This window comes from Prionailurus bengalensis, chromosome B1 (genome assembly GCF_016509475.1).
Source record: "Prionailurus bengalensis isolate Pbe53 chromosome B1, Fcat_Pben_1.1_paternal_pri, whole genome shotgun sequence".
In the NCBI taxonomy this organism is placed as follows: Eukaryota; Metazoa; Chordata; class Mammalia; order Carnivora; family Felidae; genus Prionailurus; species Prionailurus bengalensis.
Genome location: NC_057344.1, coordinates 75,065,163 through 75,087,484, shown reverse-complemented (window position 1 = coordinate 75,087,484; position 22,322 = coordinate 75,065,163). Strand labels below are relative to the sequence as shown.

The following is a 22,322-nucleotide window of genomic DNA, read 5'->3' as shown; positions in this document are numbered from 1 at the left end:
TAGCAATTGTTTGGACGTTTCAAGATATCTGTGTTGTGTTCTCTCTCTCTCTCTCTCTCTCTCTCTCTCTCTCTCTTAAGTTTATTTATTTATTTTGAGAAAGACAGAGACAGCACGAATCAGGGAGGGGCAGAGGGAAAAGAGAGAGAACCCCAAGCAGCCTCCCCACTGTCAGTGCAGAGCCTGATGTGGGGCTCAAATTCACGAAAACATGAGATCATAACCTGAGCTGAAACCAAGAGTCAGATGTGTGACCTACTGAGCCACCCAGATGCCCTTCTGTTGTGTTCTCTTAAAGTGAGGCATATTTAAACCAAAAAGAAGGTGCCAATTGGTATTAAGAATAAGTTGCAAATTTGTTCTTATCTCTGAGAATAGCTGTTCTTTAAAAAAAAGTTCTAACATTGTTTTATTAACTCATTCATTCAACAAACGTTTATTGAGCAGCTAATATATGTGTTGGGCTAGGCACTAGGTTAGGTAAAAGGGGTAATCATACTAATAGGTTAACACAATATGCCAGCTACTCTTCCTACTAAGTGATTTACATACATGAACCCATTTCATTCTCATACCGTCTCTGTCAGCTAGGTGTTGGATTTGCCCATGTCACAAATGAGGAAGCTGAATCAGAGAAGTCAGAGGGCTAAGAAAAAAGCCAACAGGGCAGCGTGGTTCCAGAGTCCATACTCTAACCTTGATGTCATACTACTAAACAAGATAAATAAGACAAGTTCTTGATTCTCTTGGACCTTAAAGAGAACATAACCTTGTAAGAGAGACCAAAAAATAAAAATTAATGAAAAAAAAGACAAATCAGCAACTCATGCCAGTGTAAACACTGTGCACAGTAAGTGTGAACACAGTCTGTTAGAGCACAGAAGAGGTGTGATTAATTTTGCCTGGGGAGTGATTACTCAAGGCTTCATAAAAGAACTGGGCATTGAAGAATAGGGTGGCAATTTGCCAAGCAGACAAGAAGGAAATCTCACACAGAGGAACAGTGGCAACCAGGCACGTTAATGTCATAAAAGTGTAAGCCACACTCCGGGAACAGCCAACAGTTCATGTACCCAATGTGGGGTACATGAGCCATGTCTGAGATCGAGGCCCGTTCTTGATCATGAATGGCTTTTGAACTTTGAGGTTTTTACAATGAAGTTTAATCAAAAAGCCCTTTCTGGGCGCCTGGGTGGCTCAGTCGGTTGAGCGTCCAACTTCAGCTCAGGTCACGATCTCACGGTTCGTGAGTTCGAGCCCCGTGTTGGGCTCTGGACTGATGGCTCAGAGCCTGGAGCCTGCTTCCGATCCTGTGTCTCCCTCTCTCTCTGCCCCTCCCCCATTCATGCTCTGTCTCTCTCTGTGTCAAAAATAAATAAACATTAAAAAAAAAAAAAAGCCCTTCCTGTATTTAGAGCCTAGGAGCACAAACATTTGACTGGACACCCGGCATCCTCCCTCCAAACCCTATGACACCATTAGGTAAGACTGGCTGAGGGACTATGGTTTAGGCAGGAAATTCTTACTTTCCATGAGGTCAAAACAATGGGGTCCAGACATCTCTGTTTGCTTTATCTTTTTCTTTAGCTTACAAAGGAGCTCCCATGTGACCACTGTTACTAGGTCACCCTGAAATTTCAAGCAGTGGAGAAAACAGGTGTATTTCCTACTCCTTTGGAATCTCTTACATTGGCTCTTGCCAAGAAAGGTAATGCACATCAGGGCTTCTTCCCTAGCTCACATTTACCATACCTGCTGGCATAATGGACAATGACCATTTATAGCTCCTGCCGTGATCTCAAAGCCTCTTCTGGTGTGAGGACAGTGAGCAAGACCCACAGGCCAAGAGCTTGATCTCAAAGCCAGAGGTGCCCCATTAGTGAGTGTGAGGGATAGAGAGCGAGTTTTGTGTGCACATATCAATATGGAGCTTATCAGGGATGGTCTCATCCCTTGAGTGATTTTTGGAAGAACTAAAGGCTTCAACTTAAAAATCTAATTGGAGTCCTTTTTACCAGCACAAGCCAGAAGTAGTCAAGTCTGCTTTGGACTTAGAACTACCGTGACACCTAGTATGTGTTGCTCCGAGAATTGGCACTGAATACCCCTCGCGTGTATCTCTGACCTAAGGAATTCTCCATCAGATCGCTTTCAGATTGATGACGGTAATCTTGAGCCAATTAGGAATTTCATACAAAAGTTGTCATAGCTTTAATGAGAATAAGAATGATGCTTTACTCAGGCCTTTACACAATCAAATTGGGATGTGGCATGGAAGAGAAAACAGTATCTTGGGCGGAAATCTGTATGAAGGAATCCTCTTCTTGAGCCCAAGGTCTCAGCCTCCGCATCCTCAACCCCAACCTGACCCACTGCTTTGCCAGCTCGATTATTTCCTCCGACTCAGGGAATGTCGCACGGACCTATCTAGACTGGGCCCTTGTCTGGATTAAGCACAGAGATGGCAGTTGTGTGATTTAAATTTCAATTGAGGCTGAAGCCGCTCTCTGTTTGAAAAATAAGGCAGTGTTCACCACTTACTATTTTATGTGGTCCTTGTTGCTTCGCTTTAAAACCTCTCCGTTCCTTTTCCTCCCCCAGCCCCAACTCCCAACAGGCATTAATTAGGATCATACTCACATGTCTGTAAGGCATTCTGAGATCCTTGGCTAGAAGGCTCTGTGTAAAAGCAGAAAGTGTTTTTGCCTTATTGATTGTTCATTAACACGTGAAGCAATTGTCTGGAAATGGGAACACACAGAATATTTACCTTGTTTAGTTCTTTTCCTTTTATAGCGTGTTACAAGGATTGCCAGTATTACAAATAGGAGGGCCAATAAAATCAGCGGGATCAACACCATTAATACAAACTCGTGCTGATCTGCATCCTCCTCAATGTAGGTAAAATTTGTATTTGTTATTAATGTTGCTGTGGTCACTGCAGCCAACGTCGTCTGAATGGTAGAGTCTCCATCGAGGCTTTCCACTTCCAGGGGCCTATCTGCTGACTGTTCCAGTTCCTCAACATACCCTGAGGGAACACACACAAAATTGAGATTGCCATGGAGACAAAGCTAGTATGTTATGTTTTCAATGATTTTTACATTTACCCTACATGCATCCAGTGGTAAACTTGAACTACTGCATTTGGTCATCCGGTTCATTGTGACAGAGTATTGATTTAACATAAATGGAGTTCAAGCTGGGAGTATATTGGACATGGAATCGGACGGAGCCCAGAGATAAACCTCCCACTGATACAGGCAGTTGGGCCTTAACCAGATACTTTGGACACACTTACGCAAAGGGCATTGAGAAGCTTCGTCTTGTCAAGGGTGATATTCCAGAACATCTTCTAGAGGACACCATGCTATTTCCATAACATTTCTGGATAAATCCAAATTCGTGTTTCCTGGAAGTTAACTACTTGCCACACAGCACTCAGGTATAAAGCAATGCATGCTGTCCTAGTTTTTCATAAAAGGTTGCCTATCAGTGCAGAAGAATTCGTGGAAACTGGGGAGACTGATTAGACATCAGCCTCAGTCTCACATGCTGCAGAGAATGGAGACTCTGAGATTATCGGACACAAGTCTTCCTGAATTCTAAATAAAAACACAACATGTATTTCATCTGTAAAGGGAAATTCTCGAGGGGGAAGCTCCCTTAGAGACTAGGGAACCAATATTTAAATGTATTTAATGGAAAGCATCTTCCCCTAGAATAGAAAGAGCTTCCCCTATTAAGAAGCTATAAACAAGTGTATTCTCTTTGAATTTCAGATTGTGTTTAAAACCATCCTGGGGCTCATCACAGGACAGGGAAGGACTATTAGCCTGATGCTCATCCGAGAAATCTTTCCTCACCCGGCTATGTAGTGACCACAGTAAGGCAACCAAAGGTTTCCATGTTACTATGGCATAATGTTGCCTATCATTCAAATGGGGCCCACTGAGGGTAAGAGCATGAATTTAGGCTATAGAAAACTTATCAAGTAAGATGACTTATATGAACATTCTAAGTGAAAGGTGCTATGCAAACAGAAAAGTCAGCTGCTTTAAGCCATCCTCTGTTACTGTAGGTTAGGCCACCACCGCACTGAGTAACAGAGCCAATTCCACACCTTATCCATTTGCATGACTGAATGACCATGAATTCCTCTGATTTATTTTATTTAAAAATGTGTGTGATCACAGTCTAATTTTTTGTTGGACTATGTACACGGACATTTCCGTATCCCCCAAGACCAGGGAATCCACCTGATAATCGCATTGGTAAATGCCCCCCCAAAAACATCAGAGTCAGTTACAAACTGCAGAATATAAGTAGCTGGTGTTCCTCACATGTTTATGCCAAAAGCAGGAATTTATTTTTTATTATTTTTTTAAGTTTTTTTACTTATTTTGAGAGGGACAGAGACAGTACAAGTCGGGGGGAGACAGAGAAAGAAAGGGAGACGGAGACAGAGAGGAAGAGGTAGAGAGAGAGAGACAGAGAGAGAGAGAGAGAGAGAGAGAGAGAGAATCCCAAGCAGGCTCTGTGTTATGAGCACAGAGCCTGATGTGAGGCTTGAACCCATGAAACTGTGAGATTATGACCTGAGCTGCAACCAAGGGTCAGATGTTTAACCAACTGAGCCACCCAGGAGCCCCCAAAAGGAGGGTTTTAAAAAATATTTACTATGTATTGACCTCGGTCTGGGTTAAGTCTTTGAAATAAGGTAATAAGTTAATAATATTAACACATATGCTAAAAGCTTTGATGCATCATATATCACCCTAATCCAGGAAAAGATATTTGTCCAGTAGGACAATCTCCTCATTAAAGTCATCCAGCTCGCAGAATTATTGAGACCAAATAGCATCATTCACTGATGATCCAGCCAGTAACGACTAGACATATTTGGGGGGTTGGCAGGGGAGGGGCACACACACACTCAGGTGCAGTAGAAATACTGACCCCCCTATTCTCTGAGGCCAGTGCTTACAGAACTTCCTCAAATACCCAGACTTCTTTTTTATTTCTTTTGCTTACTTCTAGGCCTGCTGAGGCTGCCACCACTATTTCAGGCTAACCTTTATAGAGAATTTACTAAGCCAAATCCTGGGCTCTGCCTTTTACCCAGATTATCTCATTTTGTCCTCACCATTTTTCAGATAGAAACTTGGCAAAGAGGTTACACAGCATGCCCATGGTCACAGAGCTATCGTGGAGGAGGATGTGAACCCAAGGTGGCCGATCATTGAAACTGAGCCTTGAAATTCACACGATAAGACAGGAATACAATGATTACAAGACACGAGGTGGTGAACCAGAGAGGGAACCCCTGTTCTCGCCGATTCGCCTGGAAGGAAGCAGTTTCCTGGCACAAAGGGGAAGAGAGAGGGATGGGTCCCAGAAACCTGGGCTTTGTGGGGCTCCTTCTAAGCAATTCAGCCCAGATGCACAGCAGGACATGTTCAACACCTCTCCAAGGAAGGATTTGAGTCACCATTTGACCTGTGGCCCCAGAAGAAGAGAAAATAGGAAAGGAAATAAGGTGGCAGGAATAATGAGAGTGTTTAGATAATCAGGAATGAGAAAGAGAAATGGAAAGAAACACACCAGATGGTCCTGGGTCATGTACACTTATTTTTTAGCACAAGGGACAGTGCTGGTCACAGCTGGCCCCTAGTGACATTTTGGAGTGAAAGGGGGTGAAGTTTCTCTCCCCAACATCTCTCTCACATACACCCTAACATACGTTTTGCACATTAAACATCACTCTCTCAGAATCTCTAGCGGCTATTTAAATAAATGAGAATCAAGGGGTCTCTTTCCCTCTCTGTTTTATTTTTCTTTACCCTACAAGACTTCATCTCCAGATACTTCCATTACAACGTTCCTTACAGCCCTCCCCACCCCATCCAACACCACAACAGCCACAAATAATAAAGAACACTGGCTGGCATTTATCATATGCTTAGCATGTGCTAGGATCTAGGATAAACACACAACCTAATTTCCTCCCCCCAACAACTTCCTTGCTCACATTTTACAAATGGAGAAACTGAGTCCTGAATGTCTTGCCCTGGGGGACAACCCTGTCCTTTATACGTTCTGCGACATAGGGTTTTGTAGCTGCATTCCCTACAGCGTAGGTGCCAAATGATAGCGAAACTTCTAGTCATAGCTGGTCCCTTCATAGTAGTGAGAATTTGAAAAAATTATTTACCCTTGTGGCGTGATGTCCTAATGTGTACAACTAAGGGGGGACCCCCAACGCCCCATCTATTTCCACGTTGCTATGTTGCTTCTGGGGTATTTACTTTGTTTTTTTAATTAGAATTTTCTGAACTGGTACTAGACACATGATACTAAGCTCAGAAAGGAAGTTTCTCCACCACCACTTCCCCCGCTCACTCAAGGTACCTCCCCAGCGGTAACCCACTCTGCTGCCTTCCAGAAAAACTCAATGCACGTGTAAGTATCATTTCCTGTTTTCTTTTTTCTTTCTTTTTTTTTTTTAACACAAAGGGTGGCAAAATGTATATACTGCTCTGACCCTTGCTTTTCTCACTTAAAATTTGATCTTAAGGGGCACCTGGGTGGCTCAGTCAGTTAAGTATCTGACTCTTGGTTTCAGCTCAGGTCATGATCCCATGGTTTCATGAGTTCAAGCCAGGCGTCCTGCTGACAGTGCGGAGCCTGCTTGGGATTCTCTCTCTCTCCCTCTCTCTGCCTCTCCCCCACTTGTGCTGTGTCTGTGTCTCTCAAATATGAATAAATAAAAAAAAATTTTTAATTGATCTTAAGGGCATCCGGGTGGCTCAGTTGGTTGAGCACCTGACTCTTGGTCTCAGCTCAGGTTAGGATCTCATGGTTTGAGTTCCAGCCCCACACTGGGCTCTGCACTGACAGCACAGAGCCTGCTTGGGGTTCTCTCTCTCTGCCTCTTTCAAACTAAATAAATAAACTTAAAAAATGTGACCTTCAAGATTATTTCATGTCTATATACAGACAGTTGTCTTTCCCCCTATTATTTGGATGTATCATAACCTGTTTCTATTGACAGATATTTAAGTTGTTTCTTTTGCATTTTCAATGATGTTACAATAAACACCCCTGCATCCTTTGGTTTATACCCGTGCACATATGGTCTGTATTTTGTCTTAAGTGTGGTGAGAGCAGGAACAAGGGTGTTGGGTGCAGGGGGAGAGAGGACAGCACCAAATTGCTCTTGGTGGCCTTCTCCAAGATAGCTCCAGCCCGGGCCTCACACCATGAGGACCAGCAGAAACTAAGTCAGAAAAGTGCGGGGCGTGCAGGGTGTCTTTGATGGGAAAGGGGGGAAGTCGAAAAACGGTGGGGATTAGCCCCAGCAGCATTAGATGCCATCAAAAGGGGAGCTGGAAAACCAAGGTGAGCCATAGAATCAACTCAGGAACCAAGAGTGGCTCACCAAGGGAACAGAGGTGAGAGTGAGGTGAAAGGAGAGGCAGACAAAACCAAGGTGGGAACCGCAGAGGAGCCAGTGGTCACAAAAGCAGGCGGTGCAGAGGGCTACTCAGGGGACTGTTCCATAGAGCATTACGGAGGTTCCTTCTGCGGCCTGTGGGGTGACAGCAACTCTTTCCCCCGTGGACACGGCACCCCCTAAAGCTACTCTGCCTCCAACGTATCTATGGACCCCGGCCTTTTCTTTTTCCTTCTTTCTTTTTTTTTTAGAGACAGTGATTTTTTTTTAAGTTTATTTATTTATTTTGAGAGAGGGTGGCAGGAGGGGCAGAGAGAGAGAGAGGGAGAGAGAGAATCCCAAGCAGGTTCTGCTCTGTCAGTGCAGAGCCCCATGCGGAACTCAATCCCATGACCATGAGATCATGACCGGAGCCAAAGTCAGATGCTTAACAGACTGAGACACCCATGTGCCCTAAAGCCCAGCTTTTTCTGAGCAACACTTGCTAAGGCCCACAATAGTCAATGGTAACTTCCTGTAGGAACCACCTTACGCTTCTTGGGTAAAAGCAACATTTTACAACCTAAGGAGTCTACTGCTCCTATGGGAGAACCCAGAACTCTCTATCAGGAAGTGAGCCCAGAACGTGTGTGGGGCAGAATGTGCAGGGCCGTGTCTTCTGTCGTGTGTGGACTTTGTGGACATCTCCATGGCATCAGGGCGGGCAGGATGTGGATTCAGAACGGCAGGGCCTGGGAAGGCCCCTGGCTGCTTCAACCCTCTCTTAAAAGCCAGGGAAGGAGGCCCTGTCCTACTTATCGCATAGTGTTCCTGTGAAGAGCAAAGGAAATCACAACCATGAAAATGCCAAGTAATCCACAGGGCACCACACACACGCGCCCGGTGTTGGTAGATTTGCTACTCGCTTAGTGCTCCATTCTCGTTCCCCCATCTCTAGACTTACCGGTTTCTCGGCCGTCCCTCAGGGGACTAATCTGCCTGCTCTGACGTCTTCATCTTATTGCTATGTCTTCTCACCTAAGTCTGGACGTATTTCAGGGTAAGTGATGTATGGCCTGAGGGTAAAACTGAAAATGCTACAGAAATAGAGAGGCTCAGGCATGACAGTGAACAGGGAGAGGCACGAGCCAGCGAAAAGCCACGCTGCAACACCTCACTTTGCTTTTAATCCTCCAATCCTAAAAGCACCAGATAATCAACCGCACAGTTACGGAGTCACTGACAAATGACTGCTGACGATGGCCATGCAAACACCTCTGGGACGCAAATTCCACAAACCTGGCAAGGACCCTGGGGGGAATCTTTGTGCGTGGGAAGCTGGGAGAAAAGCCTCCAGGTGAACCCGGGAAGCAAGAGCAGCTGAGTGGGCGGGTCGGCCCTTATCACTGCTCCAAACACCGTCACTAAGTGGAAATGACTCTGCTTCTCCGTGAAGCAAACTAGCTGACTTCTCTTTTCTGGAAAGTGGAACAAATATGCAACCACGCTCCAGTTTTTTTGTTTTTGTTTTTTTTTAAGTTAAAGATAAAAAGGCATTACATACCAGCTGAGAGAATGCCACACTGATATTCCAACGTAAAATAAAACAATGTTGAGAGAATGGCATTAAACTCAGGATACCACGGAGTCTGTTGGGCCTCAATCAGAGGCCCCATTCTTTCATTTGTTATGTAGACTCCATGCACGAATTGTGTCAACGATTTCATAATTCAGATAACGAAACAAACGGAAACACAAGTCAGGTGTCAGGCATTCAAATTCTGCCCTGCTCTGTGGAGAAACGGGAGTATCTGAATTTCAAGATACTTAAGACACCAAACTCAAGAAGTCCGCCTGCTTCTCATTCACCTGGACCTCTGCGCACAGCAAAGAGCCAGTCAGTGTTGGATGAGATAAAACCAAACCGGGGGTTCTCAGCCTTGGCTGCACGTTAGAATCACCTGTGGACCTTCTAACGCTCCTGATGCCCAAACCTTTCCACCTCACTGTATCTGGGGTGAATGCAGGCCTCAGGATTTTTTTTTTTTTTTTACAGTTCTCCAGGTGACTCCAGCGTGCAGCCAGGATTGAGAACCACTGCTGAAGACCCTCCCCATTTCTGGTCTTGCCCTGGGCCACCCAGCACTCCCCACTGCTGTTCTCTGTGCTCCCCGTTGGCGAACTGGAGAAGAAAGAGGTCAGGCAGTGGGATACCAAAGTCTTGTCTAGCAGCTACCGACTCTGTCGCCAGAACAGAATAGCTTAACAGTCACCACTGAAGCCTTGAGCCCCCTTAAACCACGGGTCCTCATACTTTAGCTTCAGAATCACCTGGAGGGTTTCTCAAACACAGAATGCTGACCACCGCTCCCAGAATTTCTGCTTTAGTAGGTCTGGGATGGAGCTAAAACGTTTCATTTCTAACAAAATGCGGTTGCTGCTGGTCTGGAGGCCATGCTTTGAGAGCCATTGGTCTAAGTTGTGTTTAGTTATTAGTGACGCCTCTTGTCCACATTTCCCATGCACCCACATCAGCTGGTGGGTTTTAAGCTCTGTCCAAATCAGTGAGGGTATCTATAGCGGCTGTGCCTTGGCATGTTTTAAAAGCTCCCCGAGTGATTTCAGTAAGTATGCCAGGCTGAGAGTTACTGAGTTAAATTGTAATTCAATTGACTTTATTTTAATTTGTTGTTACTAAGCTTTAAAGGTGATTGGAGGGTTACTGGGTGGCTCAGTCGGTTAAGCGTCCGACTTCAGCTCAGGTCATGATCTCATGGCTCATGAGTTCAAGCCCTGCGTCGGGCTCTGTGCTGACAGCTCGGAGCCTGGAGCCTGCTTCGGATTCTGTTTCCGTTTCTCTCTGCCCCTCCCTCACTCACAATCTGTGTGTCTCTCTCTCAAAAATAAATATTAAAAAAAAAAAAAAAAAGATGAGCGGAGACCCTATACAGAAAGAAGCCTCTGAGAGCAAAATTAATAGGTATAGGCACCCATCAGATGGTCTATCTCTTCGGTGCTGCTGTCTGTTTACAAATCAGTTGTTCAGCATCTGTGGAATCGGACTGCGATGGGCCAGGGAACAAATGGGAACCAATGACGTACCAGGCTCATCCGACTGCAACCTGTCTGTGGGAGGGTGATTGTGTTGGATGCAGGGAGACACCAGGGCCAAGTGGATGGACGATGCTCCTTGGTGTTGGGCCACTGGGATATCAGCCTGCATGGACCACAGGTGGGTTTCTGAAGTGTTCTGCCTTTCTCCCATTTGCTTGGATTCAAAATAGTACTAACCTATTGTTTATCATCTGAGAGTACTTCATTCAGGTACTTTTTTTTTTTTAATGGTTCTTTATTTTTGAGGGAGAGAGAGAGAGCGAGCAGGGGAGAGGGAGAGGGGTTGGGGGGCAGAGGACCTGAAGAGAGCTCTGTGCTGACAGCAGAGAGAGAGCCCAATGAGGGGCTCGAACTCACAAACCGTGAGATCATGACCTGAGCCAAAGCCAGACGCTTAACCAAGTGAGCCCCCAGGCGCCCCCACATGCTTGTTTATTGTCTGATGCCTCCACAGTTTGGTGTCTTTTGTATCCCTAGCACCTGTAACCCTGTCTGCCATCAGGTAAAAGTTGTTTAGGAAATGTAAATAGGCCATGTTAGTCTGAGAGAAAATGCGGGGACATCTCTTACCTTTTTATCAAGAATATAATGTCCTCCTGCCTCTATCCACCCTCTTCCAGGAATACACACTGTACATTCTTAGTACAAAGAGAAACACGGATCTAAGGTGGTCTTCTTAAAAAGTTATCTAAATTTCAAAGAAAACACTGGAAAATGAGAGGAACTGTTGAATGCAAAGTTAAAAATACTGAATGATAAAATTTCATGTTCCTAGTTTTTGTTTTGTTTGGGTGGGGGGATTCTAGTGTTTCCCATGGTTTCCCACATGTAAAGGCTGGGTGACCTAATTCTCTCTGGGGACAGGACTAGGGAAATGGAGAGATTGTGGTTGTCACCGTAAGCTCTGCTGTACTATTTGACCATTTTGATTAAGTGGAAATACTCACCTAATGTATTTTCCTGACATATTTACCTGAAGAAGATATGGTCAGAGTTAACTGTGGTTGAACAGATGCAAGACAATAGCGCTGAAGGGTGAGGGCGGGTTTTAACTATCAAAGGGCAGTTCAGAGGCACCGGGGTGGCTCAGTCGGTTGCCTGTCTGTCTTTGGCTCGATCGTGATCGTGCAGTTCATGGGTTCAAGCCCCACATCAGGCTCTGCACTGATAATGCAGAGCCTGCCTGGGATTTTCGCTCTCCCTCTCTCTCTGCCCCTCCCCCACTCATGCTTGCATACTCTAAATAAACAAATAAACTGTAAAAAAAAAAAAAAAGAAAGAAAGAAAGAAAGAAAGAAAGAAAAAAGTAAAGGCAGTTCACATACAGCAATGCCTGCATTTTGCACACCCTTTCTCAACAACCATATGCTGAAAGAAGGTTAACAAATGTTTCTTTGGCTTATTTTGAGGAGGGTCATCTGGTAAAATGCTTGCCCGCGGTGGTCTGCTCTGGGAATTTACCCGCGAAGCTTGGTTGTATTTTTTACCTCGTTGCCTCCAGAAGCACACCTGCAGCTGCAGTTTATTATCAGATTTTATTTTTCTTTTTTTGTAATTTACTATCAGATTAAAACATGCCCACAAAGGGGGCCCACCATGCTCGGATGCCTTTTTTGTTTGTTTGTTTTAAACTTTTTATTTTGGTGTCTTTTCAAAAGAAAGCTTGCTCATATTTAACCGGACTTGCCCAGACCCTGAGGCTGTCTCAGCTGGGAGTTACTCACCTGGGGAAGCTGCATTTCTGACCATCTGACTACCTTTTTGCACGCTGGAGACCTGTTCTGCCTTGTGGTACCTGGCAGTTTAAAGGAATGTATGTTATTTTCTTTAATGTTTATTTATTTTTGAGAGAGGGAGAGAAAACCACGGAGGAGGAACAGAGAGAGGAAGAGAGAGAGAGTCCCAAGCAGGTTCTGCGCCGTCAGCACAGAACCTGATGCAGGGCTTGAGCTCACAAACCGTGAGATCATAACCTGAGCTGAAATGAAGAAACAAATGGGAAAAAAAAACAAATGGAAACAAAAAGGATTTTCTTAAAATGATAGCTATTATCATTACTAATCTGAATATCTTCTACTCTCATTAGATTTCTATCTCTCTTTCGAATAGCCGGTTTCAAAATTACAATCGAGAGAGTTAGTGGGAGTCAAATGTTCCTGACCATGCCCTTGTGCTCTCTCTGGCCTGCTATCAGCCCCCTCCGAGTAGGGAGGGGAGACAAGGCGGGCTCCTGCACAGTGCACACGGGCCCGCTGTCTGGGCGATGCACCCCTTGCTCAGATCAGCATGGGCTCAGTGTCGCCAGAGAGAGCACCTGAAAGACAGGGCCAAGCCCAAAAACAAATGGTAGATGTATGTTTGTGGACATATAGGAGACAAGGAGGACAGGAGCGAAGGGAAAGGAGATGTGGGCTAGTATCTCAGGGGCTGATGTGTCTTCACCAGGAGCAGCCTGAGAAAGGGGAGAAACTGGTATAACCAGTATGAGGGAGCAGACAGCAAGAGATTGTTCTATTGTTTGACGGATTCTTACAGGAGGCCGAGGAAGGAGGCAATTTCCTCGGGTCTCTGAAGTGGTGTCTGAGTGGAACAAATCGTGGATGGGACTTTCTGAGTCCAGGTGTCTGAGGCTGGTGTCTGAGGCCGGCCTGCTTCTGGTCCTATTTTACCTTGAAAGGGATTCTATCCTGCCCCTCCCTCCTGGACAACCTAACAGGCCTCAAGCACTGAAAATTCAGTGTTGCTGCTTGAGCTCGGGATGCAATTCAGTTCCACTCTCTTGCCAGCCTCTTTTCTGCATTTGTTTTGTTTTGTTTTGAAATTTTTTAATGTTTATTTTCGAGAGAGACAGAACGTGAGTGGGGGAGGGCCAGACAGAGAGGGAGACACAGAATCTGAAGCAGTTTCCAGACTCTGAGCTGTCAGCACAGAGCCTGTCGCGGGGCTCAAACTCACGGTTCGTGAGTTCATGACCTGAGCCAAAATTGGCGTTCAACCGACTCAGCCACCGAGGCGCCCCTTCTGCATTTGTTAATATAATCCCACGATTTTTTTTTTCCTTCTAGTTTTTAATGTGATGGGTTGCATGAGTAGATTCTCTAAAGGTGATCCACTCTCGGATTCCTGGTTCTATGTAATCATTAGGGTGTTGTGTTTTGCTTTGTTTTCAGCATGGTTCCTTTACTTTTATTTGAATAACTGATCTAGGACTCAGCCTAATTTTTTTCTAATATTTATTAACTGGCTACGTAACCAAAGGTCTGTGGTTTTAGTGACAGACCAATGTAGGGATGGTCTTTGCTTGACAAAAGATAGTCATAGGGTTGCTAGATAAAGTACAGGACGCCCACTTGAATTTGAATATCAGATAAACAACAAATAATTTGTTTAGTACAAATGTGTCCCATGCAATATTTGTGTGGCCTATACTTACACTGAATTGCATGAGATGTACTTACACTAAAAAAAAAAAAAAAGTGTTTATTTGAAATTTACATTTAACTGAGTGTCCTATATTTTTATTTGCTAAATATAGTAGTCTTAATCATGAATAAATAAACAAGCATAATGTTCAGAAAAGAATAAATGTATTTTTAATTAAGAAATATTTTTGGGGTGCCTGGGTGGCACAGTCAGTTAAGCGTCTGACTTCAGCTCAGGTCACGATCTCGCGGTCCGTGAGTTCAAGCCCCGCGTCAGGCTCTGGGCTGATGGCTCAGAGCCTGGAGCCTGTTTCCGATTCTGTCTCCCTCTCTCTCTGCCCCTCCCCCATTCATGCTCTGTCTCTCTCTGTCCCAAAAATAAATAAACGTTGAAAAAAAAAATTAAAAAAAAAAAAAGAAAGAAATATTTTTGTCGGTGGAAGAAAAAAAACCAGATGCCAGGAAACCCTCCTAACTACTGGACTCTTATTTCTGAAAACCACAACGGGGTGGGGAAGTAGGAAATAATAAAGATGGTTTTAGTTCATGTACAGCAAAAAAAAACATAGAAAAAAATTTAAATTCCTAAAACAGACTAGATTTATTGGTTTTATTTCAAGGTAAAGGAGCCCAACACCACCAACTAGACTCTGCCCTGATAGGGAGCTTTCCTTTCACCATATTTAATTAAGGAGGAAATGTTCTGTGCTGTCCTCGTCCCCCGAGGCAGATGTTTCTATTTATTTTATGTTACAGAAATTTTATTTCTTTTTTGAGTTTTCAAATCCTCTTTTACTGGCTTGAAATGTATTATCCATGGAACTTATATTCCTTTTGTGTTCCTTTCAAAAGCCTCCCCCAAAGGCTTGTAACTACCTGGTCTTTCTGCAAATCGTCAGGCTGCTCGATACCTATTTTCTGGGTCTAAACTCCATCCCTATTTTTTTAAATGTTTTTATTTCTTTTTGAAAGAGAGACAGAAAGAGTGAGAGAGACAGGGCGTGAGCAGGGGAGGGGTAGAGAGAGGGAGACACGGAACCTGAAGCAGGTTCCAGGCTCTGAACTGTTCACACAGAGCCCCACGCGAGGCTGGAACTCACGGACCATGAGATCATGACCTGAGCTGAAGTCGGATGCTCAACCGACTAAGTCACCCAGGCGCCCCCCCATCCCTATTTTGAGAGGAAGACAGATAAGAATACTTTCTCAATACTACTCAATAGATGTGGTTACATAGTATTCTCTCCAAGAAGGGAAGCAGTAATTGTTGCCTGTTTTGGTCTGAGAAGACAGAAGTAAACTACTTATACATGAAAAGATATGGGATAGTTAACATTTTGGAATAAAAAAAAAAAAGTGGGGTAAGTAAAAAATCATATTTATCCAGGTATTACCATAGTTTCATTTTATTATTTAAATGATTATGACTTTGTCATGAATATATGTAAATCTTGGATAAATTTTATGTCATTCATTCCCCAGTCAGTCAGTCAGTAGTGTGCCTATTATGTACCAGGCACTATTCTAGGTCCTGGGATATAAAGGTGAATGAGACCAGGTCTATGCTTCCCAGGGAAGACACTGGTAAGTAGGGACAATGGCACATAAATCAATACCTATAATACAGTTTAACAAAAGCCATGATTGTATACAGAATACCATGAGACTATGGGAGAGGAAGGTATTTGTTCATCTGGGGGTGGAAGACTCAGGAAATATTCACAGAGGAGAAGGTCATTAAATTGAATCTCAGGAGTTTATCAGGCAAAGGTGTCAGGGAAAGGCATCACAGTTGACGCACACGGGAAGGCTCAGTGACCCAACAGTGTTGGCACATTCAAGCAGTTGCACCATCAGGCGTGTGGTGGGGAGTGTCAAGGGTTAAGCAAGAAAGGAACTCAGGACAACTCATAAGGGGCCTTGTAATAATGGCAAGGGATTTGGAATCTACTCAAAGGAAATGAAACCTCACTGAAGGGGTAGATACAGGAAGAAATGATCGCTTTTTGTTATAGAGCTATTGCTCTGGAAGCCATGTGAAATAGGGTGGAAGAGGAGACTAAACACAAGAGACAGGTTAAGAAGTTAATGAACTAGAATAGGCGAGAGCTAACAAGGGCTTAAACTAGCAGGGAGCTGAGAGGGAGTTCCGTTCTGGACATGCTGAGCCTAAGGCCCATGTGACACTGTCCAAGAAAAACTGAGGACGAGAATGCAGGTGTAAAGCTGGGCAGATAGGCCTAGTGGGAGGTTGTTTTGTTTTGTTTTGTTTTGTTTTGTTTTGAATCATCAGCCAAGAAGTAAGGCGAAAGCCATGAACATGGATACCATGGCCCAGGAATGATATAAGGAATAAGAAATAAAAGATAGACATGCTATGAAATGAGCAGGTGGAAGAGAAAGACTCCTAAACAAAAACTGGAAAGGAGCATTCAATGTGCTAGGAGATCGAGGAGAAAAAGGCATTGCAAAACCCAAGGAAGAGGAGAATTTCAATCATTGGTTAATTATGTTAAGTGATACGGAGGAAAACGTGCAATAGGGACAGAAATGGGTCCCTTGGGGTTAGCTCTTAGAAGACACTGATGACCCAGGTAGAGCATTCGGAATGCTGTCTTTGACACAGCAGCCAGATTGCAGTGGGTCCAGACGAAGGTGTGTTGACTTCTTTCGAAGAGACTGGGAATTATGGAAAGGGACGATGGCAGAAAGCTCAAGAAAAACTCAGAGGCACTCTCATTATTTTTCATTATAAAAGTATACCTACCTGAAAGAATAGAGAATACTGTAACAGATAACTGGGTGCCCACCACTAATTATCTCACAATTTTCTATATCGACTAGAGGACCGATTGGCAGACTTTTCCTTAAAGAGCAGAGAATGAATGCTTTAGATCTTGTGGCCCACAAAGCAAAATACAGGCTATTGTATAAGCTTTTGTTTAACCATTGAAATATATGAAAACCATTCCTAGCTTACGGGTCAGAAAAAAACGGGACGCTTGCTGAGTTTGGCCCGTGGGTTTTCATTTGCTGACCCCAGGACTACCATGTTTTTCTGAAAGAAACACAACATCATAGATACAGTTGAAGCCCTCCCTGTACCCCTCCCTGATCTCATTCCCCTCCCTCCCTTTCCAACGGTAATTGCTTCCCTAAAGTTAACGTGTACCAGTCCCAACTTTTAAAATATGCCTATGTCCCTCAGCAATATAAGCATAATTCGGAGTGTTTTTATGTACTTACTTTTGTGGGAGAAAGCATGCATGAGCACGCATGTGTGTGCAGGGGAAGGGCAGAGGGAGAGAATCTTAAGCAGGCTCCAAGCCCAGCGCGAAGCCTCGTGCAGGGCTTGATCCTACGACCGCGAGATCATGACCTGAGCCGAAATCAGGAGTCTGAATGCTCAGCTGACTGAGCCACCCAGGCGCCCCTGGAGTGTTTTTAAAACGTTAAGCCAATGTAATCATTCTGTGCAAAATAATCTTCAATTGGGTTTTTTGGCTAACGTTACAGTTGAGACTAATTCATTTTCATACATTTGGCTTTAGTTCATTAATGTTACCAGCTATATGGCACCTCATTTTGGGACTATATTAAGTTTCACATATTCTTCTGTTCATGAACGCTTCAGTGGTTTCTATTTTCTCCATCTTTACAAACAGTGCTACGGTCAGCGTTCTTGGCCATGACGTTTTGCCACACATTTGTTTTTGAGCTGGTATATATACCTGAGATTAAATTGTTGAGGTTGTAGGCTACAAACATTTTTAGCTGACTAAATATTTCCAAATTGTCCTCCAGACTGGTTGTGTAGAAAAATTTCCTTTTCCAGTATTTTGGTAAGGTTGGTAACCTGAAAAATTTTCCCAATATGCCACACCTAGAAATACTGAATGAAATATCAGAAGCAACTTTTTAAATGTATAAAGAAACCTCAAAAAAGCAAGGAAATCCCCAGGGTCCAGAAAATATTTCAAAAAACAAAAAAGAAAAGGAAAGAGAAAAAGAAAAAGATGATATAGGAAATTTAAATTTGGAGACGAATATGGGGACCTATGGGGATTTCCTAGAACAAAGGTTTGGGGCCATAGGGATATGAGAGGTTATATAATTCTTTCAGGGGACTTCTGTCCATCTCTTGGCTCAAAACTTAAGGCTGGGGTGCCTAGGCGCCTGGGTTAAGCATCTCACTCTTGGTTTCGGCTCAGGTCATAATCTTAACAGTTTGTGAGATCAAGCCCTGCATCAGGCTCTATGCTGACATCACAGAGCCCGTTTGGCCTTCTCTGCCTCTCTCACATTCTCTCTCTCTCTCTCTCTCTCTCTCTCCCGAAATAAATAAACTTAAAAAAAAAAAAAAAGTTAAAGCTGAAACACCAGGCCATGGTTTTAAAAAAAGGATGGGGCGCCTAGGTGGCTCAGTTAGTTAAGTGACTGACTCTTGAGTCGGGCTCAGGTCAGGATCTCATGGTTCATGTGTTTGAGCCCCACATCAGGCTCTGCGCTGACAGTGAGGAGCCTGCTTGGGATTCTGTCTCTCTCCTCTCTCTCTCTCTCTGTCCCTCCCCCACTTTCATGCTCTCTTTATCTCTTTCAAAATTAAATAAACTTAAGGAAAAGGAAAGAAGGGAAGGAGCAGTGATTAGCACAAAGTTTTAAGTCAAAGACCAGTGTTCCACAGCCAGGCTGACCTCACCCTCATCCTGACACTGTGGACCTGGCCCCTCTTCCGATTTCAATTTGATTTTGTCTACTTCTTTCTCGTTGGCAATAGCTTTGGCATCTTTGGTCATCTGTTTCTGGCGTCAAATTGCCTCCACAGCAGACTCTGGTTTGTTGGCCGGCGCCTTTAATGATGTTTGGGCACCTCCTCTTGTAACTCTTGGAGTCTGACCCCTGAGGCCTGCTCAGCCTCCCCCTCTCCACGCCAATGCTGGGGGTTAAGCCTGAGGTCTAACCTCTGACTCTCCAAGCCTAGCACATCCCTGCCTCCATTTCTTCCAAACACTATTCTGTGGTGACAGGACTAGGTTGTATTGGTAAAGTATTTACAATACGTTGGTGATGGAATAAAAAAAAAGTTGGATTTCTGTTAAGTGGGGTGAGTCTTCCTCTGTGTGCCAGACTGTATCCTCAGTGCCCCCAAGATTTCTCTTTTTTTTTTTAGTTTTTTTTTTAATGTTTATTTGTTTTTGGCACAGAGAGAGAGACAGGGCATGAGCAGGGGAGGGGCACAGAGAGAGGGAGACACAGAATCGGAAGCAGGCTCCGAGCTGTCAGCGCAGAGCCCAACGAGGGGCTCAAACTCACAAACTGCGAGATCATGACCTGAGCCCAAGTCAGACGCTCAAGTGACTGAGCCACCCAGGTGCCTCGTGCCCCCAGGATTTCCATCATGAATGGGAATCAACTGAGATGAGCAACAGGCTTAGATCTGTATAAACTTCAGATAAAACTATTAGGTAATACTATGTTTAAAACAAAGACATAGAAGGAATAAATAACACAAGAAAAAATAAAAGCAGGGGCGCCTGGGTGGCTCAGTCAGTTAAGGGTCCGACTTCAGCTCAGGTCATGATCTTACAGTTTGTGAGTTCGAGCCCTGAGTCGGGCTCTGTGCTGCCAGCTCAGAGCCTGGAGCCTGCTGCAGATTCTGTGTCTCCCTCTCTGCCTCTCCCCCACTCATGCTCTGTCTCTCTCTCCCTCAAAAATCAATAAACATTAACAAATTTTTTTAAGGAAAAATAAAAGCAAGACATATTTTTTTCTGGACACGAAAAAATTTTTTCTAGAATAAAAAATATAACTGAAATTAAGAGCCCAATGAATGGGTTAAGCAGCAGGATGGACTGGGTGATTGCACTAACCCTCCCACCGGTGGTGAAGAGTTCCTGTTTCTCCACATCTTTGCCAACATTTGAGGATGGTGCAAACTATACACAGGTAGGCAAATCGCAGGTTGTATTGTTTCTTTGCAGAATTGGGCCCATCCCCGCCAAAATCCAGCCCTCTTCTGGTTTCTTAGATCAGGCTTTTGGACACAAAGGGACTTTAAGCCTCAATCAATCCCTTTCTGCCTGGTTTTTGTTTTTGTTTTTGTTTTTGTTTTTGTTTTTGTTTTTGTTTTTGTTTTTTGGTCCCTGAAGGCTGCTTGGTCCTTGGGGTCAGTTCTCAGTAGCGCTCTCCCACAGCGACTGACCCTGGTTCCCACACCCCGAAGCCGCTTACCCAATGACTTCATCATTCCACTTTTCCGGCTTCTGGTCTTAACTAGGCTAATCCCCTGATTCTCTGTTGCTCACTCTACACCTTGCAGCCTTTCCTTCCCCCTCTAAAGGCCAAAGTTCAACCCAACTCCCTCCATCCCTTTTCCTGTAGACCAGTCTCCGACCCAACCAGATACAGCTCCTTTATTAATATGCAGTAACGTTAGACTCCAACTAAGAATGCATCTACAGTTAGAAGGACACCAGAGATATATTTTTCTAAACCTGAAACTAGCCACATATCCTGGCAGAACCTAAAAATCCAGAGGTATCACAACATATGGTAGAGCATGGATTCCTGAGACTGAATCTTACCTTACTATTTAACTGTGACCTAAGGCAAGTCACTTACCCTCTCAGTGACTCCATTTTCTCATACGTAAAAGAGGGACATATGTTTAAGGTTGTTAGGAAAATCAAATGAGTTAGTATAAATAATTTAGAACAGCGCCTGGCATACAATGAATACTATATGTGTTTGCTATCATCATTATTGCCACTTGAAAGTGGAACTGTCCCAGGCAATAGCAGATGCCAGTCACATTCGTTGAAATCAGATCCGTGTGAGAAGTGCAACTCCATTTATGTAACTAGTATTTTATTTAATTCTTTCTTCCCAAGGTTTAGCTAACGCTCTCCTGAAACAGCATAGAAAATCTCCCAGTCGTCCATGTCAAACCCAGTGTTTAACCCTGTAAAACAGTTACAGCCTCCTTGTTCTCTGTGTCATGCCCTTAGCCCTCCTTTCTACAAACCATTATGCCCAAAGCAGATAATAAATCCCATGTTTTTGGTGTCTGGGAAGTTGCTTTGGGCTTTCTGATACTGTCAAGCTGACATGGACAGGGCACAGGGCAAGAAACCAGGTGGAAATGACTCCCTCACTCATTGGACACAATGTTGCCTTGACATTGAGTCTGCATTTTCTTAGCATCCAACCCTGGCCAAGATACTTAAATCCACAACTTTTCTTCTACTAGGCTCATCTGTTTGGTCAAAATCCCAGAAAAGCTGTTTTCTCATTTCTCTCCTGGTGATTTCTAAGCAGATTATTTCACTTGGGATAATAATCAAGTCTGCATCAGGCTCTCTCTATAGAGAGAAAAGACACTGACTCAGAGGTATTGACACAGGTCCAGGTAACTGCAGGTATGAGATTATGTTGCCTGTTTGTGGTTGGCTTGATTTGAGCTGTATCCTGGAATATGTTTGCAAGGAAGAGAGTCAGGCTGTTCAGTAGATTGGATTCTACTACCAAACATCTCCAAGATACTTTTTGAAGAATCCAAGGAAATACAAGTGTGACGCCTATAAACCAACTCACATCCTGAAGTCTTAGGCCCCATGGGCTCACAATGATATGCATTCGTTAATTTAAAAATATATAATCAGTCTTTGTAAGAGACTTCCCCTTGACTTCGATTATACAGCTTTTTGCAGGTGGGCATTTTTGCATTTTCTGACTTTGGAAATCCAGACAGGGCCCAGTAAGTGTCTTGGATGATTATCCACATAAACCCTGCACTTGGCTGAAATGCAGCTTTTCACCTCTGACTTCCCTGACATTCTAACGATACTTGTTTTCAGGAGCTCATCAGCTTTTAGTGATCAGCCTCAGATCCATTATATCGCTGGAACAGGGTTCGAGGAAGGCAAAGATGAGCTACAGAGGATTTTCCCTGGAGGAGCTCACAGGCCGGTGGGAGATACGGACATATACACAATTAGGATTTAATGTGATTAGCTATGTTTATAGAAGTTTAGTTTTATGTGGGCATAATACAGGTAAAGCCAGGCAAGGGGCAGTGAAAGGAGACATCAAGGAAGCATTAACTCTCAGTCTGGGTCTTTAGGAGTTCATTAAGTAGAAAAAAGAGAACTTGTCATTCACTTTTAGCATGAGCCACACAGGACTGGGGCACATGCTCCATTCGGTGTGACTGTGGCTGGGCAGTGGGAGGGCACGTGGGAGGAGATGCCATGGAAAGGAGGTTGAAGTAAGAGTCTAAGGGGCATCAATGAGGAGCAACCAAAGGTCTTCATGTGGAAGAGCCACTGATCAGATGTGGGTTTTAGAAAGAA

The 22,322-nt window shown here is 44.0% G+C and overlaps 1 protein-coding gene across 3 annotated transcripts in view; it reads right to left on the bottom strand.

The window, feature by feature from the left end:
- TMEM154 (transmembrane protein 154) overlaps positions 1-22,322 on the bottom strand; it is a 46,056-nt gene that overhangs the window by 21,736 nt on the left and 1,998 nt on the right. For all 3 annotated transcript variants that reach the window (XM_043567460.1, XM_043567469.1, XM_043567451.1), the window contains exons 2-3: positions 2,771-3,031; positions 2,641-2,679 (exon numbers count right to left, since the gene is read on the bottom strand). In XM_043567460.1, the coding sequence (XP_043423395.1) occupies positions 2,641-2,679; positions 2,771-3,031 (300 nt within the window). The remainder of the gene's footprint in view (positions 1-2,640; positions 2,680-2,770; positions 3,032-22,322) is intronic.